Raw genomic sequence first — 19,043 nt, 5'->3', positions numbered from 1 at the left:
TATGTAAATATGTTTTTATTATGTTTGTAAGATTTTTAATAAACAAAAATGTACACTCTAATGTCCCCCCACAGTCACACACTATTATTCTACATTTATATAGCTCTGACATATACCTCAGTGCTGTACAGAGAACACTGAGCCAGTCACATCAGTCTCTGTATCAGAGGAGCTTACACTCTGTCTCACAACAGACACATATACTCTAAGGCTAATATGGATCAAAGCTGATACACCTACCAGTAGACAACAAAAAGGAAGAAAAAAAAGAAATAGGGTTATGTATTTATTTATTTTTGCTGATCACTCATCTAAAAAACAAACAATGATTTATTATACAAATACAAAACATAAAAATTTGACTAGAAATTTAAAAAACAACTAAACAAGCAACATAATATAGAAATTTAGTTTAATGATTAATTCTACAATTTTTTTTTCATATTCGCGGGGTTCTTGGAGTATTAAAGAAGATATTCTCTCTATCAGGTACAATTTTGGTCACACTCTATAATCACATTCTGTATAGTCATACAACAAAATCATAGTTAAATAGTTATGTCATCTAAGGATAAAGCGTTGTGTAAACTGCTGGTGCTAAATAAATCCTGTATAATAATAATAAGCATAAAAGGTTCCCCATCCACATAAACAGAAGAAGTTGAAATTTCAGAAGTTATTTTGATGATTACCGTCCAGCTCTTGGTTATTCAACTTTCCACCTAAAATGAAAAAAAAAAAAATACAAAATGGAAAATATTAGAAGATGAAAGTGGGGACCATATGTACTAAGTGTAGTGTATACAGTATCTCACAAAAGTGGGTACACCCCTCACATTTTTGTAAATATTTTCTTCTATCTTTTCATGTGACAACACTGAAGAAATGACACTTTTCTACAATGTAAAGTAGTGAGTGTACAGCTTGTATAACAGTGTAAATTTGCTGTCCTCTCAAAATAACTCAACACACAGCCATTAATGTCTAAACCGCTGGCAACAAAAGTGAGTACACCTCTAAGTGAAAATGTCCAAATTGGGCCCAATTAGCCATTCTGCCTTCCCAGTGTCATGTAACTCTTTAGTGTTACAAAGTCTCAGGTGTGAATGGAGAGCAGGTGTGTTAAATTTGGTGTTATTGCTCTCACTCTATTACTGGTCACTGGAAGTTCAACATGGCACCTCATGGCAAAGAACTCTCTGAGGACCTGAAAAAAAGAATTGTTGCTCTACATAAAGATGGCCTAGGCTATAAGAAGATTGCCTATTAGTGCTCAGACCATACGCCGCACACGGCAACAAATTGGTCTTCATGGCTGTCATCCCAGAAGGAAGCCTCTTCTAAAGATGATGCACAAGAAAGCCTGCAAACAGTTTGCTGAAGACAAGCAGACTAAGGACATGGATTACTGGATCCATGTCCTGTGGTCTGATGAGACCAAAATAAACTTTTTTGTTTCAAATGATGTCAATCGTGTGGCGGCAACCAGGACAAGTTTGTCTTGCCTACAGTCAAGCATGGTGGTGGGAGTGTCATGGTCTGGGACTGCATGAGTGCTGCCGGTACTGGGGAGCTACAGTTCATTGAGGGAACCATGAATGCCAACATGTACTGTGACATACTGAAGCAGAGCATGATCCCCTCCCTTCGGAGACTGGGCCGCAGGGCAGTATTCCAACATGATAACGATCCCAAACACACCCCCAAGATGACCACTGCCTTGCTAAAGAAGCTGAGGGTAAAGGTGATGGACTGGCCAAGCATGTCTCCAGACCTAAACCCTATTGATCCCATCCTCAAACGAAAGGTGGAGGAGCGCATGGTCTCTAACATCCACCAGCTCCGTAATGAATTAATATCAGAAAATAGACACAAGTCCGTTTCGTGGTAAATGAAGACAATGTATTGGTACAGGTTAGAATAAATGGTGGCTTGAGCATAAATGAACACATAGATGTTAGGTTGAGACACAGTCCTCTAGACCAGCATTTTTCCACCAGGGTGCCTTGAGGTTTCTACAGGGGTGCCTTGGCAAAATGCCTAAAAATTGTATACAAGCCGACGTGTGGATGAAGCACACAAAGTCACAGGTTTTCATTGTGCACCTTACAATCTTCTAGCCGTGCAAAAAATAAATGATTCACTATAACCTGCCCTTCCCTAAAGTGAAATCAAATAGCAGCGCTAAAATTAAATACTACCTAAAAAAATATATATGTGTATATATTAAAAAATATATATAAGATGTGACAAACTATTAAATACCACTCACTTAAGAACAGAATAGTGTTATCAAAAAAACATACAGTATGTGTTAAATTAATAAACATAAAAAGTCCAATATTTAGTGACGTAGTGATGTAGGTGATAATTCATAAGATAATTGATAATTCATAAGATAATATGATATAGATCTTCAGTGATAAAATCTTCCACCACACCGCTGTGAAATGTGATCTCCACTCCCCTTCAGCGAGCAAACTCACCAGCTACTTTTGCCTTACACTCTCGTGTTCGGCTCCCAGGCTATTCCCACACAATAGGGGGTACAGTGATAACCTCCATACAATCTCTGTTGGGTATCCAGATCATATATACAAGCGTCCTCTCCACATGAAAAAAAGAGAAGCGATCCAATAGTGCAGTAACGCAATAAACTTTAATACAAGCAACACTCTCCTCCACCATTGAACTCACATTTCATAATCTTGAATCAAGCAAAGAGGCAAAGCAAACTTGGTCATCACCAAAAAAACACTCTCCAAACGATGAACGTATGGTGGTCACGGCGGACCCAGGCAGTTAGGTGTTCGGTGACACTCTCACTCGTTCCCTGTAGTCTCCTGGAGCCGCTTCCCCGCTTCCTCGTATGGCGCTTCCTGTCACAGCGTCCTACGTCAAGCGCGTCAGATTGCCTAGTAGCCACGTCCCGACATGTTTCATCACAAAGGACTTATTCATGGGATTGGCTAAACAATCTGACAATCTTTCTTAAATACCCCCCTCTCGTATGACGCGCGGCAATGATGGCACGGCGCCTGCGCACTACCCGTGTCTCTGCTCGCACCATACGTGTACATTGCTTTGTGCACAAGAGCCAACATACATTTAAAATCCTCTATTTACTGCAAATGTTATAATTTGACACTAAACAGCAACACCAAAACTGATTGGTAATCCTGCAGAGCCCCCAATGGACAGCGCAGATCACCAATCATAGTCACGTGTGTTTTATACTGCAAGTATAAAGTGCCACTTTATAAAACATCTTATAAAAAATCTTCTAGCTGCCAGTGCACTCTCAGACAATGGTTAAGATATGGTGCAATGCCCCCTGAGAGGATATTAGCATGAGCAATAGGTGACGATTTCTGTGTAACAAAAGATTCCACTTAATCCAGCGCTGGGGGTGATGGCTAGAAACCACTTGAGGCATACCTCAGAAAAACTTCTATGCCACGGTTTGTGATAAAAAGATTTATTGTATAATCAAAGTCAAAGGATTCCAAGAATGGAAAGGGTTAAAAAATGGCTGACAGACAATCAATGTTAAACATCATGCTTGAATATAAACCTTGATCTCACACAAACCTTGGCAGGCTGACTCCGGCATATCAGGGCCAGTGCTGGGGGGTGACCAAAAGGCGTGTAGGCGCCAGATGTTGAATGGGCAACCACCCAATGGAAGGGATGAAAGACCACTGGTCGTAAGGGTAAGTGATGTGGAGAGGCCCCCAATGGACCAGAAAGTGGACTCCAAACTGCCGGATGGTGCAGCTGGTGAAGTCAGGTGGCGCGCTGATTGTGACATCACCAACACAGAGTGATGTCGGACCGATTCACCACAATGAGGCTTGGGATGGAGCGCAGATGCAGAGATAGAGCAGATGAAAAGCTGTCAGCAGGCTGTAGTCATGACAATGCATTTAGGGCGTGGCCCTTTATCAAATTTTGTTGTTTGTTCTTTTGTTCATCACCATCCCTGGTGTTTTGGTTCCCCTCTAACTGCAGAGGTCTAACATTCCTTACACAGATTGCCATATGTTAGTTCTCCAAACAGTGCTTAAACTTTTTAGAAGGTTTCCGTGTAGCAGCTATAAAGGGGTAGTCTTTCATCATAACTCTTCAGCCAGCTAGGGTTGTGGCCCAGTTGTACCGTTGGTGCACACGAGAATAGTCCCAGTCAAGCTTGTAGACAGCAAATAAAGCTACTAGATGGCTGTATGGTCAGTTCCTAAAGGGGTCAGTCTCTCTAGCAGAAAATAATAAATCCTCACAGCGGCTGTTCACCATTCCCAGTGATATTGCAGCTCACCCTTCCCGTCACACGCAGCAATTAGTCCACTCTATGCTCTGCACCCAGGTGACCCTGGCAGTTGGCATCCCGAAACTCAGTACTCCAGATCCCGCTCAGGCCGCCAATATGCAGCAGTGGAGGTGCACACTGGACATTGATGTGCACTCTCTGGGCTCCCTAATGGCAAGAGGAAGCTGTGTCCTGTACAGCTTGAGAAAGTGCAGCTTTTTCCCCTCCTCCTAACAATCTCCTCTCTGGGGAATGTAGTATCAAAGGTCTTTATTACACAGTAGAGTCTCCCCTTAGGACTACAGTTCCCACAATGTAGTGCTGCCTGACTCAATCTATTGAACTCTTCCTGCTCAGCAGCTCCCTCCACTTGCTGATATAGCTGTTAACTAGTTCAGCACTGCAGGGAAGCAGCTACAGCAAGCAGGTGCAGCCAGTGTTTCTCTCACTCTCCATTCTTAGCCAAGTACCTGGCTATACAATAGTGCATGGTGACACACACACACACAAAATAAATATAGTAAACAAAAATAAAAAGGTACCTGGGCAGGTACAGAGGCTAGGCCTTGTGACCTGGTAGCAAAACTTGCTCCAGTCTTGGCAAAAAGACCTAGCCCATTAGACGTTGTGCAGAAAAAAAGCTTAGCTGTCGTGGTCTAGTGCAGTTTCACACAGTAGGGTCTCAAACAGGAAAAGAATAATGCATGAAAGAGAAGAAAAGAAGTTCAAGAATAGCCTGTCCAGTTATCCAACTCCCTCACCATCCTATCAACGGATTTTATCATGGAGATCGCATGCACCAAATCCAGGGCTTCCAAATTTTCTCCATTCTTTCTTTGCATTTCCTGCAATACACTAACAATTCTCTCACTGAGAATTATCCATATACGTTTCACAACAGCCAAGTCTACCACAGAACTTTTCAGAGCTTTTGCTATTGCTATTTGGCTAAGAACATATAAAATGTGTTTTTCTATGAATGTATTCTCTATCACTAATGCTGGTGTGCCCTCTGTGTTCTTCTCACTTGTCTTCTGCACTGGACTCCTGGTAGCCATCTTGTGGAAGCCTGTGTCTAAGATTTTGGCAGCCATCTCCCCAGATCTTAGTAGCCATCATGGACACAGAGAGTCTATATATAGCCCCTGCTGGGTCATTGTGGCACACCCGCAGTGTGGGGAGATTGTAGATGGGGACAGACATCCGCTGGTTTGAAAAAAGATTGGGTTTAGCCTAGTGAAAGGTTATTGAGTAGAAAGGAAAGATTAGGGACAGTTATGTGAACCCCTCTGGAGACAATTTAGCATTTGGTAAGGACCTTTTTGATTCATTCTGTTATCTGGAAGGTGCCATTTTGCCCACCATTCTGCCAGCACAGCACCCCTACTTCCAGGCCAGAAGTTACCAGCCTCAAGGGTACCTGTCAAAAGAAGCAATCCATAAGCACTATGCCATACATAATTCTTGCATTATTTTATGGGATTATGATAGAAGCGTATACGTGCCTTACTGTTCATAGTGCAAGCCACAGCTACACAGCTAGCCCCACCCACACTGCCATACTCCTGCACTTTGATATTTGCATTTGTAGTCAGAGTCTTCACTTGGAAATGCGATAATCCTAACTACCAAGACCTGAGGTGTGCCTTGGCCTAGCTGGTCAGTATGCCTAAAAGAGGGCAATAAGAGACACGAAGGTGTGATGTGAAAGCTTCAATGAAGGGCCAGCAACAACCATCAGTCCATGAAATAGCAAATGCCCAGATGACTACAGAAAAGTGGGTTACGTATGTAACTGCTAAAACAGGTGGATCCCCAGCGCCCCATGTACCTGATGATAAAAGAAGGGACCCCCTGTTCGTGACCTACGAAAGTTGCCTCCGATCCTGACGAATATCCAGAAAAAGGGTTTAGGATTTGAGCCTAATTTGGCAAGTAAACCTGGACATGAGATTGAACTGTTTGTAGTGAAAGGATGCATGGGGAAAGGGAGAACGAGCTGTCCAGAGGAATATTGCAGAGAAGGACATATAATTTAATCCGACACCATTACTGTGGTACCGTAATATAACCACGAACCCCTGGCTTGTCCATCTATTCTAATTATGGGGAAGTTGCAAGCGTAGTAAAAGGGAACTGCCTAGAGCACTAACTGGGAATTGTGCCAAGGGTAGGAGGCAGGAAGTCTGACACACCACAAAAACCTGGCCGGTAACTGGTAGCTGTGCCAAAGAGAACATCCCTGACTTCTCTGAATACCCTTTATCATGGCTTAGAGAGGGTGAGCTGCAAAAAAGGACAGACTGACAGGAGTTTGTAGGGGCCCGAAATGCTGGTCACCTGATAGATACTTGATAGTGTTGGCAGATGAGGCCATATCCCCCCCCTCCCCCCCTCCCTCATCACCCCACCATTGTCTTCCGTCCCCCTTTCCCCTTCCACCCACCTTCCCCCCTCCCCCCTCCCCCCCCTCCCTTCCCCTCTGTTCTCCCCTTCCCCCCCCCTCCCTTCCCTTTCTCCTTACCTCTTCTTCCCCTGTGTTCTGCTATCATTAGGCTCTATTATCAGTTATATTGCCTTTTCCGCCTAAGGTTTACCCCTAAATGCTGTGGGTGTTTGATACCCATATGTTTTTACATATAATCAATGTATTGCTTTTTCCTTTATTTCACATTGTTTTACACTGGTGTTATTTGAATTGCTGTTCAAGGACAGACTCTCTCCCCCCGCTATCAGACTCTGTTGACCTGTGTTTCGCCTCGATCCTTCTCAGTGCGGCGGACACATGCTCGCCCTGGCAGCCTTTGGGCTGCTTGCGTCCCCAGGTCTGGGAATTCGATTCCCTTTGACAGGGGCACGCGCTTGCGCAGTAGCACAGATTGTGCACCTGCGCAGTGCGGGCGAGCAGACCCAGTGACGTCAGGGACCGCCTCTGCTACGCTGTCCTTGACTTCCGGGTTGGGGTGCTCTTATAGCGGCCGGACACGGCCGCTGTGTGAGCCTACAGCCTCCCGTTGCCGCGCTAGTTGAAAAACATCATCGTGGGTAAGTCTCGCTTTTCCCCCTTTGTTCCCAGTCAAGTTTTCTTCTTGTATTCTCATCCTCTTATCCATACCAAGTTCATTGAATACAGCCCCTCTATACAGTGCCACATGCAGCGTTAATCTATGCTTATGTATCGCTACCTCAAATTCTGTCTCCTTTATTAAGAACTAATACCCCTAATCTGACACTGCTTTGTGTCTATTATCATTTTACATTACCCATAATTTGGTAAACTGTAACCCCAGTTTGTTACTTTCACTACTCCCTCTTACTTGTGGGCAAAAATCCCCCTTTTACTATTGTGGATCGTAATTTTTACAAACTTTGGTTGCAGCTGCTGCGGGACTCTTTTCTGCTGCCCACATCAATGGTTCCAGCTCTGGGGGGCCTTCTTTGCTAACCATACAGCGTTTGGCTTTGTCAACTTTTCACTATATGATCCTTACTATGCTGTCCTTGTTTATCCCAACTCATGCGTCTTTCAATTGAATAATGTCCTAGGGGTAAGTGTCAGCTCTTAATACCTGTGTGCAGCCTCTCTTTATCCTGACCTGTTTTTCACATATACGGAAGTATTGGGTCTTGCGTCCTTACTGACCCTCACAGTCCCCCTCCCCCTTTCCCCCCCTCCCCTTCCCTTCCCCCTCCCCTCCCTCTCTTCCTCCCCCCTCCCCCCCTCCCTTTTTTCCCCCCTTTCCCCCCCCCTTTCTCCCCCCCCCCTCCACCCCTCCCCCTGGGATATCGGCCGACAGAAGCAGCCAACTGCGGCCGCTCCTTACCCCCTTACCTTTTCTTGTACTAGACAATTGGGATGATGGTACTTCTATTTGGTAATTTAACTTTCCTAATATAGGTGCTCTTCTTTATTAGAGGCAATATGCAGCAAAAGCCAGAGACGTGAACCTATGAAACCTACCTTCCCACCTTGGTAGAAGCCCTCGGAATACTCCGGATAAAGAACCATTGGCCAGATTGATCACCTGTGACCAGGCTTGCCCCCAGTTCTACATGCCACTGTGAAGAAATTCCAACCTCACCTGCCGGAGCACTGAGAAGAGCAGGAGCCGGGGTCGCAGCTGACACCTCTGCTCTAGCCTAGGGGGCTATGATCCCCTCCATCCTGTCTAACAATTGTAGCATGGACATTAAGAGTTGCATTGAGTACCGCATTAAAGAATCATGCATAGAAACATGTTCTGCGCTGGTGGATGGAAGAGGTTAGGATGGAGTTGGGAATAACAACCTAAAAAGTACTGCCCCCCCAGCTGAGGCCGGGAAAGGGGTACACCAGTGATAAAACTCAGCTATGAGTTTGGTATGATCCCACCCCTTAATGATGGGGTGCTACCATGCACTGAACCCTCCTGCAGCGCTGGAGAGATGAATGCGAATTTGTCGCTTCCGAAACGCGCGACTTGCCCCAATCTAAGGAAACACAAACTAGAGAAATGAAAACAGACAACCAGCCCACGAAACAACAACACCCCTTCGTACCTGACAAGTATGAGGATGTAGGTGCCGAAATGACAAGACCAACAGCGCGTGAATGTGAACCTAATAACACCATCCTAGTGTATGCAGTAAGTGAGCCCGAGCAACCTGCAGCGCTAACATAGGTAATTAAAAATGCACACTCAGGGCTGAGGTACCCACAGACCGTTGTGGGTAGTAGTAAGTGTGTAATGGTGAATGATCATGTATGACGTATGGTATACGGGTGAGAAGATTGTGGGACGACAATCAATTAAAAGCGGAAACCTCAGCCCGCATGGATCCGTAGACGTGACAGACCCTGGATGTGAGCACTAGCTAACAGAAATGCTACGAACAAAATGCTACGACAGGAAAAGCTACTAGAGGAATGCTAAGAACGAAAAGCTATGAAAGAAATGCTACGACAGGAAAAGCTACGACAGGAAATTCTACGACAGAAATGCTACAACAGAAATGCTATGAACGAAAAGCTACGAAGGAAAAGCTAAGACAGAAAATGCTACGACAGGAAATGCTACGACAAAAATGCTATGACAGAAAAGCTACGAATGAAATGCAACGACAGGGAAAACTATGACAGGAAAATGCTACGACAGAACTGCTACAAACTAAATGCCATGATAGAAATGCTACGATTGAAAAGCTACGACAGAAATGCTGCGAACAATGACTGAGTAGTGGATGCTGTAAGTAGGGCAGTGGATGGTGTCAGTAGGACAGTGGATGGTGTCAGTAGAGCAGTGGATGGTGTCAGTAGGGAAGTGGACGATGTCAGTAGAGCAGTGGACGGTGTCAGTAGGGCAGAGGATGGTGTCAGTAGGGGAGTGGACTGTGTCAGTAGAGCAGTGGCAGGTGTCAGTAGAGCAGTGGACGGTGTCAGTAGAACAGTGGACGGTGTCAGTAGAACAGTGGATGATGTCAGTAGAGCAGTGGATGGTGTCAGTAGGGCAGTGGATGGTGTCAGTAGGGCAGTGGATGGTGTCAGTAGGGGAGTGGACGGTGTCAGTAGGACAGTGGATGGTGTCAGTCAGTAGAGCAGTGGATGGTGTCAGTAGAGCAGTGGATGGTGTCAGTAGAGCAGTGGATGGTGTCAGTAGAGCAGAGGACGGTGTCAGTAGGGAAGTGGACGGTGTCAGTAAAACAGTGGATGGTGTCAGTAGAGCAGTGGATGGTGTCAGTAGGGCAGTGGATGGTGTCAGTAGGGGAGTGGACGGTGTCAGTAGAGCAGTGGATGGTGTCAGTAGAGCAGTGGATGGTGTCAGTAGAGCAGTGGATGGTGTCAGTAGGGCAGTGGACGGTGTCAGTAGGGGAGTGGATGGTGTCAGTAGAGCAGTGGATGGTGTCAGTAGAGCAGTGGATGGTGTCAGTAGGACAGTGGATGGTGTCAGTCTATAGAGCAGAGGACGGTGTCATTTGGGAAGTGGACGGTGTCAGTAGAACAGTGGATGGTGTCAGTAGAACAGTGGATGGTGTCAGTAGAGCAGTGGATGGTGTCAGTAGGGCAGTGGATGGTGTCAGTAGGGGAGTGGACGGTGTCAGTAGAGCAGTGGCAGGTGTCAGTAGAGCAGTGGATGGTGTCAGTAGGGCATTGGACGGTGTCAGTAGGGCAGAAGACAGGGTCACGCCCCCTTATGATGCCAGAGTCCCTGCGCATGCTGGGACTGTGACGTCACAAGGGGGCGGGGTCACTGCCTATATAAATGGCTGCGCAGCTCGCACACAGCATTCCAGCAGGAGAGAGCGTCGTGTCAACATCGGAAGAAGAGAAGCTAGCAAAAGAGCTGTAAGAATATAGCGGAGGGGCTCGGGAGAAGAGGCCGAACACCGGGAGAAGAGGCCGGAGAGAGTGGAGAAGTCGGAAGAAGACCCCCTAAGTCGGAAGAAGCCCCCCCCGAAGCCGCCTGATAAATTACTTTTAAAACCTGTGTAGTGTGTTTTTTTATTGACACTTTTTTTTCCCTAGGTGAATGGGTAGGGGTATAATGTACCCCATACTCATTCACATAGGGTGGGGGGCCGGGATCTGGGGTGCCCCCTTATTAAAGGGGGCTCCCAGATTCCAATAAGCCGACCAACGGCCAGGGTTTTCGGGAAGAGGCCCTTGTCTTCATCAACATGGGGACAAGGTGCTTTGGGGTGGGGGGCCGCAGGGCACCTCCCCTCCCCCAAAGCACCCACCCCCCCATGTTGAGGGCATGCGGCCTGGTATGGTTCAGGAGGGGGGGGCCCTCGCTCGTCCCCACCCCCTTTCCTGACTGGCCGGGCTGCGTGCTCAGATAAGGGTCTGGTATGGATTTAGGGGGACCCGCACGCCGATTTTTCGGCGTAGGGGGTTCCCCTTAAAATCCATACCAGACCTAAGGGCCTGGTATGCCCCTGAGGGGAGACCCACGCCGTTTTTTTCATTTAAAATTTGGCGCGGCATTCCCTCTCATGATTCATACTAGACAGCTGTCAGCACTGCCTGTCGCTCATCGTGAAAGGAAAAAAAAGTTTTCCTTTCCTGATCAGCGAGCCAGCTCAGCGCTGGCTCCCGCGACGGGGCTCGCAGGTGTCAAATCTCGCCGATAAACTGTGGCGAGATTGACACAATATCGCGGTCACCTACTGTATGTATGTATAGTGTATGGTGGGGGGAGGAGGGTGTATGTATGTATAGTGTATGGTGGGGGGTGAGAGGTGAGAGTACTTTGAAATCCTGACATGGCAAAAACTTACCTTACAAGCTTGGCTCCTGCCCCAGCGCGATCTCTGTACACATTCCAGAGCAGCAGGGAATGGGGAGGCTCCGCCCACCTCCTTGTCCCTTCTGCAGCCAGCCAGAGGATTCGAGGAGAGCACCTGGCTGGCAACATGGAGACTCCACCTCTGCCTCTGTGTCCCGACTCCCGCCCCGCACTCTGTGTCCCGACTCCCTTCCCGCACTCTGAGTCTGACAGCTGAGCAGGAGCAGAAATCAAGCAGCGCTGCGGCCTGCGGACCCGAAATCGAGGAGACACAGCCGCACTGATGGCACAGGGAGCCACTGGCGGGTCTGAAATGAATAATGTGCCCGGGCACATGTTTCAAAACCCGTACTGTCCGGGTGAATCCCGGACAGGTGGCAACCTTACCTCAGACTCCTCCTACAAATTCAGGCTAGCCTGCGGCCAGCCTTCTAACAAATCCTTCCTAAATCCAGCCCATTGTGTGCACCCTGCCAGCCCCTCCCACCAGCCATGATCTGCTTGCTTTGCATAGAAAAAAAAACAGAGACTTTCACTGGGCCTAAAATAAGGTAGGTAATGAAAACTGTTTTAATTATAAATGTCAGTAGCATAAGGGGAGGGGGAATCAGGGAAGCCAAAATCTAAGCTAAAGATAAACTTTGGCTTTAAAGTGGAGGTCCACCCTAAAAACAGAAATAGCATTAAAAATCACAAAAAAAAAACAAAAAAAACCTGAAAAAATATTTTTTTTTACCCTACCTGAAACACCTGTTGCTAGGCAGTCTTCCTAATCTTCCTCTTCCTATTCCGTGGTGCTTCCTCCTCCTTCGGTGAGCGGCCCCGTTGCCTTCTGGGAACTGTGTCACAGGAAACAGGGGGCCATTCACAGAGCACCGCGCCGCTCACGCATGCGCAGCAGGAAACTGGCAGTGAAGCTGCAAGGCTCCTCTGCCTGTTTCCCCTAGTTAGGATGGAGGCGCCGCCTGGGGGGGGGGGGGGGGTGGACATCGCGGGGTCCCTGGACAGGTAAGTGTCCTTATTATAAGTCAGCAGCTACAGTGTTTGTAGCTGCTGACTTAAAAAAAAAAAAGTCCGGAACCCCCCTTTAAAATCAGTGAAACAGATCAGGTTATACACTGTACTCTAAATGTATGGCTTCTCAATGCCAATAAATGAACTATCTGGCATACTAGACAGAATATACTGTATGAAGACCCACTCTGGCACTTTCTGCAGTATGTTAGGCTCAGGCACATCGTTGCTCCAGGAGCAGCAGAAAGCTTGAGCTACATAAGGCTTGAAGTGCTGTAATGCAGAGAAGTTAGCCCGGTAACCCCCTTTTGTGGCTCTGCATTGTGATAGACAGAAGATCCCCCCCCCCCCAATCTCTTTTGTCTGGATTAATGAATTGCATTTCTCCACAGATCAGAGAGAACTGCATTTACCATTGTATAACATTTGAAAACTGGTGATTTTGCTGATTCAGCACTACTTACAACACATAACAACCTTCTGTTAGCTAGAAAATAAAGTATAATGAATCTCAAGAATCACATAAGATAACAAAAGAGATCAATAGAAATAATGTAGGTGAAGAGGTTACCTGATCTATTATGAGCATGGGCGTTTTTAAACTTTTTCTCCTAATTCCTTGATGATCTTCTCTGCCTTTTCTTTATGCAAAGGATCTCTTTTCAAATAGTTGTTCTCATCTGCAGCACAGGCGGTCAGGTTCTTTATAAGCAGCTCCTTAGGAATCTTCAGGTGGCTGTTAGGGAGATGAAAAGCCAATACCAGATAGTTCCACACACTGAAGATTGGATAATCAGATTCAGTATGGAAGCAGGTACCTTCACTGATAAAATCATCACAGCGCTCGTAGCACTCCTTACGGACAACACCATCTTCAGTAACAATTACTTTAAGTTTGTCGGAGGTGGACTCTGGTCTCCAGTACAATGTCCCATCCATCCGGTACACAAAGGGCAGAGGATCAGAGCTTCTGTGGACAGTGGGCACCTTGTTGAAGTCATCAAACTTGTCAGTGTCAGGACTATGCACTACAATATAATGAGCGATCTTCTTCCTGTAGAGCTCAGTACCCAGAATCTTCATCTGAGGTTCTCTACCTCCGCAGTGCTGATCCTTGTACCAAGATAGAAGGTCACATAATGGGAAGGAAAACTTGAAGTTGCCATAAGGAGAAACAGATTCCCAAAAAGCTGGAGAGTTGCCAAATTGTTCTCTTAATTCTGAAAACTTTATGTCATCTTCTGGAATAATGCCATTACTCACATTCCCATATGCCTGTTTCCGGAGATTCTCAAGATCTTCTGAGGTGATGTCTACACTCCAGTACAATAGGTCTTGGAATTCAGGTCTCTCTTCAAGTATCAGTCCAGATTTTCTTCTCTCTGTATTATATATTATTCTAAATCCCTCTTCATCCAAAATTCCATCCAAAGCTCTCTTCGTGGTGACATGCTTCACATTATAGACTGGAATTGGTACCTGCATATGCTCAAAATGGTGAAGTTTCACGTTTTTTAAGTATGTATACATTCTTTCCTTCTGTTTCTTATTATCATGCAAAATACTGAAAACTTTTGCATGAGATAAAAACCTTCCAAGCACATAATGGTACTGAATGTTTGTCTGGCCAGTAAATGTCTTTAGCTCTGCATTCCCAATGTTCTCTGCCATGCCTGATCTTTGCCTGTTGAAGGTTCTGCACCTTGTCTATGTACGAGTTCCAGCACTGTGAGGGATTATATACAGGAGAGTACAGGCTACACCCAGATCTAGATGACTATGCAGGAACCAATGAGCGCCCTGTGTGATCAGCAGCAGGGTTTCATAATGACATCAGGCATTCCTGTGACAATTGTGTCTGTTTTGGCGTCCCTAGATATGGGTGAACTCGTTGACCACTTTTATTGAGTTCATAGCTCTAAAATATTGAAGCTTTGATCTGTCTACTCTGTGTAGAATTCCGCGTCCCCTTTTATACGTTTTAAAGTGATGTTTTATATCAGTTTTGGCTTGGGAATGAGGTTTGGATTGCGGTCTAGCATGGGTTTGAGCATACCTCCCAACTTTTGGTAAGGGGGACTTTGGCCGGTGTAAAACAATCTTGGCACAACACCGGTGTTCTGTCGAGAAGTGCCCCCCCCATTGAATAGTGCCCGGCATGTACTGCGCATGCACAGGACAGAGCCGCACTTCAGCTGATTTGCTGATCAGCTGGAGTGACGTGACCAGGGCGCAAGCGCACATCGTAGAAAGCATCTCTCAATGGGAGATACCATTTCACAACCACAATTGAAACCTATACAAACAGTGGGGGGAGACCAAAGTTGTCACATTGTGCCTCGCTGTTGCGGGGCGGCTTTACAGTGTGCTGATGGTCCGCTTTTGTCTGTGTTGGATGGGTTTGCTGTGTTCAACGGGCGGTTTTGCCTGTGTGAAAGGGCGGGTTGCAACACAGACAAGACCAGCTCTTTCACACAGCCACTAGCCGCCCTCCAGCAGCAGCGATGCACAATGTGAAAACTACGGTCTCCCCCCGCTGTTTGTATAGGTTTCAGTTGGGCCCGTGAAATGGTATCTCCCATCGAGAGATACCTCCTATGATGTGCGCTTGCACCGCGGTCACGTCAGCCCAGCTGATCGGCAAATCAGCTGTTGTGCTGTTCCATCCTGCGCATGCGCAGTACATCCTGGGCACTATTCAATGGGGGGAACTTCTCGACTGAACACCGGCTCTCCTTTCCTTCCCTCCCGCCGGCTGCAGCTGCTGACAGATCGCGGTCGGCATGGAGGGGGGAGAGAGGGGGAGGTAAGTTTTACCACCCCCTTCCTTTCATGAAAGAATGGAGCCCAGTGATCATTACAAATCGCTCCTGCATTCTTTCATCACTGACATAAACTGTATTTACTATTGTCAGTTTGTGAATGAAACAATGTTTCATTTTATGAATCCATAGAAGTCTATACAGACTCCCTATTCATTCAAATAGAGTGCAGCCCAGGTTGCAGAGAAAGTCCCTTTCTCTGTTTCAAAAATGAGACATTAGAGGTGTATAGACCCCCTGATCTCTCTCCAAAGCACCACCGCCCCCAAAAAAAAGTATTCAAAATAAAAAGTTATAAAAATATAAAAATATAGTAACACTGGGGCGGTGTGGGCGTAAGCGGTAAAGCGCCACTAGTTTTAGCGGCAGTTTACCGCTGTTATAGCGACGCTTTTCGGACGCTAGTGGGGCACTTTTAACCCCCGCTAGCGGCCGAGGAAAGGGTTAAAAGCGCCCGAAAAGTGCCGCAGGGCAGGGGATGGTTTAGGACCGGTGCATACACCACCCCCGTACCACCCCAAACATGCAGTTTGCAGGACTTTTTTTCGCATCCTGCAAGCGCACTGCCCCAGTGTGAAAGCACTCTGAATTTCACACTGGGGCTGCAGAAGAGGCACTTTACAGGCGGAAGTTCGGGCAGCAAAAGACCAATGAGAGCTCTTGGTCGGAAAATGCGACCATGTGTATGTTCCATCGGACTTTTGCTGACCGAATTTCTGCCAGCAAAAGATTGAGAGCATGTTCTCAATTTTTACGACGGAAAAAGTTTCTATTGGAAATTCCATTCCTTGTGTATGCAATTCCGACGCACAAAAAAAATGCATGCTCAGAATCAAGTACAAAACGGAGCCGCTCAGTCTGGTAAAACGACCGTTCGTAATGGAGATGGCAGATCGTCAAACTGCAAATTTTTAAATCGTTCAATGCATTCTCTTCTTCTTTATAATGCTAGAAGAATGAAGTTGTTTTGCTGCCCATATTCACACAGAGGTCTCACAAACTGATTTCTTTATTATTTCTTGTGAATTATCTCCTGAATAATTTTTGCTTCTCAAGCCAGATCTCCCTAATAATGTTTAGAATTAATTTTTATAGTCATTTTTTTTTTTAATCAAGATCTCCTGTTTTTTTTTGTTTTTTTTAGATTATTTTATAGTGATCTCCATTTTTGTTTTTTGTTTTATATCACGTTTCCACAACACCATTATTATCTTGTATTTGTAAGTCTCAAGGAGGTTGTTGTTGGTGTCTCTTGTTAATTTGACATTGTATTTTTTAAATGTACCTGCCTATTCACAAACAAACTGTCCTTTTTGAAGTAAAACACATAATCCATTTATTCTGGGTCATAACAAAATAAAGAGGAAGGCAACACGGGAGAAACTGGTGAAATTTGCCTTTGTACCCCAGGGCAGACATCAGTAATTTTACAGTCAAAATTGGTGGCCTGAGGAGTCCTTATAATAGGGAGCACAATCCAGTCCAGGACTACAAGAGATCAGGAACAGCAGCAGATGACATATCTGTCCCCAGGCTGTGGTCATACAGCAGCCTGCATCTTTTGCCAGAGCAGACTGAACCCAGGTCATCACTCTCTGTTCTTCCCTAGATACTTCCTTCCAGGCTGTGGCTCTGGTGTTGGAGGTGTGGCAGGAGGTGGAGGAGGAGGAGGACCATGGTTCAACTCACAAATGTGGCTTTGACTTTTGAGTTGACCCCTCAAGCCCTTATTTAGGGCTTGTAACATTACTTCTTCACATAAGAGGCGTTGGCCCTCCTCCATTTCCAGCATTTTGCAGGCTTTAATGTATGCAAAGTCCTCTTGAACACTGTTGGGGGGTTCTGAGGGCCGCAGTAGCCTTCAGAAATAGGCCAATTGCTGCCTCCTTCACGTTACTCCTCTTCCTGACACTTTTTGGTGGAAGGCGGAGGGGAGGGACCTGCAATTCTGGCAGGCTACTGGGCCCGGCCACCTCCTGGCTGCCACTTTCCACGGCCTCCTCCTGGCTGAGGCTTTCCTGTGTATGAAAAAGGGACATCGTTTTAGTTTTTGATTCATCAATCACACACAATTTTCATCTCATGACTGTTGCAAATTTAATGTTAATATATAGAAAAGAATATCATTCTGACCCCAGCATTTTTCATTCTTGTCCCAATCGTTTGTGGCCACTACTGTCTATTGATATGTAAAACACTTTGTGAAATCAGAAATTTGTGATCAAAATTAGCATATATTTAACATTAATTTGACAACCAGAAATATTTTGCTGCCTGGAAGGCCCAGGTTGGTCGTCAGAAGCCTCATCTGGGGGGGGGGAGGAAGCGTTGAAGGAAGAGTGGAGAGTGCTGGCCTGGGTTCAGTCTGACCTGCCAGAAAATGCAGTCTGTCATAGTACCACAGCCTGGGGACATAAATGTCATCTGCTGAAGCTGCTGATCTCAGGGAATCCTGGACCTTCTTGAGCTCCCTATTATAAGTGCACTCATGCCACCAATTAGGGCCTTCAAATAGGGGATGTCTGCCGTGGGGATCACTGGCTTCACAAATTCCACCAATTGATCCAGCGCTGCATTCCTCCTTGGTTTATTGTTATAAAAGGGGTGGTTTACCTGTCACAGACAGGGCAGCTCCCTGTACATATCAATGAATATGGGCATAAAGTCCTCGTCATCGAATAGATCCATTTTCTCTGCAAGACACAACACAAGACAAACCCTAATATCAGGCTAAACTCTCCTAATCTTGTCCCAATATAGGCCTCAATCTATAAGCAGTATAGGCCACTGATGCACCAACTTAAAACTGTACCTTCGTTAGAACGATCGGTGCTTCCATTTCACCTTCCTCTGCTCACAGATCGTACGTACGACGCACGCGTGTTACACTTTATATACACTGCGCATGTGTGAAACTTCGCCCGCGTCGCCTGCCCCTGGCGTTCTTCCTGGAATATTCCCCGCCCCGTCTCTTTCGTCGCAGTGGGAGAGGAACATGGCGGAGACACAGCAGATGCTTAATAGCAGTAAAGAGGAGGAAAGTCCGGAGCAAGAAACGCCCCGATTCAGGAGGAGATTTAAGGCCTCAAATATGTCCTTTGAAGAGATGGTGGAGATGGTGGACATATTGAAGAGGGCCGACTATGACGGGAAGTATGGACCATACCTAAACCCAGATGTGAGAAAGGCCAAGATCATTACTAAAGTTGTGAAGAGTCTGCGCCGGAATTTTGGGGTACGACGATCCAAGGAACAATTGAGGAAACGCTGGTCAGACCTCAAATTAAAGGAGCAGGATCAGGATCAAGGATCAGAAGGATCAAGAAAGTGCTTCTAAAAAGTAAGTAGCGTGTTCCTATTCTTATTATTACTGCTGCTCCATGTGATTTTCTTTACTGTTGTACAGTTTAAAATGGCTACTTTAATGTTCGTGGGCACAATATTTCGTAGTTCGTTTGCCAACTAAATACGTTTTTTTCCATATACAGGGTTAAAGAGGAGTTCCCATTTTTTAAAAAAAAATTAAAAGTCAGCAGCTACAAATACTGCAGCTGCTGACTTTTAATAATCGGACACTTACCTGTCCCACGGTCCAGCGATGCGGGGGATAGAAGCCCCGCTAATCTTGTCCCCGTT

At 46.0% G+C, this 19,043-nt stretch overlaps 1 protein-coding gene across 1 annotated transcript; it reads right to left on the bottom strand.

The window, feature by feature from the left end:
• Positions 1-273: 273 nt before the first annotated feature.
• LOC141130374 (uncharacterized) lies at positions 274-14,347 on the bottom strand. The gene is made up of 2 exons (XM_073618131.1): positions 13,157-14,347; positions 274-722 (listed from the first exon to the last, which is right to left on the bottom strand). Exon 1 carries the CDS (start codon positions 14,254-14,256, stop codon positions 13,183-13,185), a length of 1,074 nt encoding a protein of 357 aa, XP_073474232.1. The 5' UTR covers positions 14,257-14,347; the 3' UTR covers positions 274-722; positions 13,157-13,182.
• Positions 14,348-19,043: the final 4,696 nt, after the last annotated feature.

This window comes from Aquarana catesbeiana, linkage group LG01, assembly GCF_042186555.1.
Source record: "Aquarana catesbeiana isolate 2022-GZ linkage group LG01, ASM4218655v1, whole genome shotgun sequence".
In the NCBI taxonomy this organism is placed as follows: Eukaryota; Metazoa; Chordata; class Amphibia; order Anura; family Ranidae; genus Aquarana; species Aquarana catesbeiana.
This window is presented reverse-complemented; position numbering and strand designations above follow the sequence as displayed.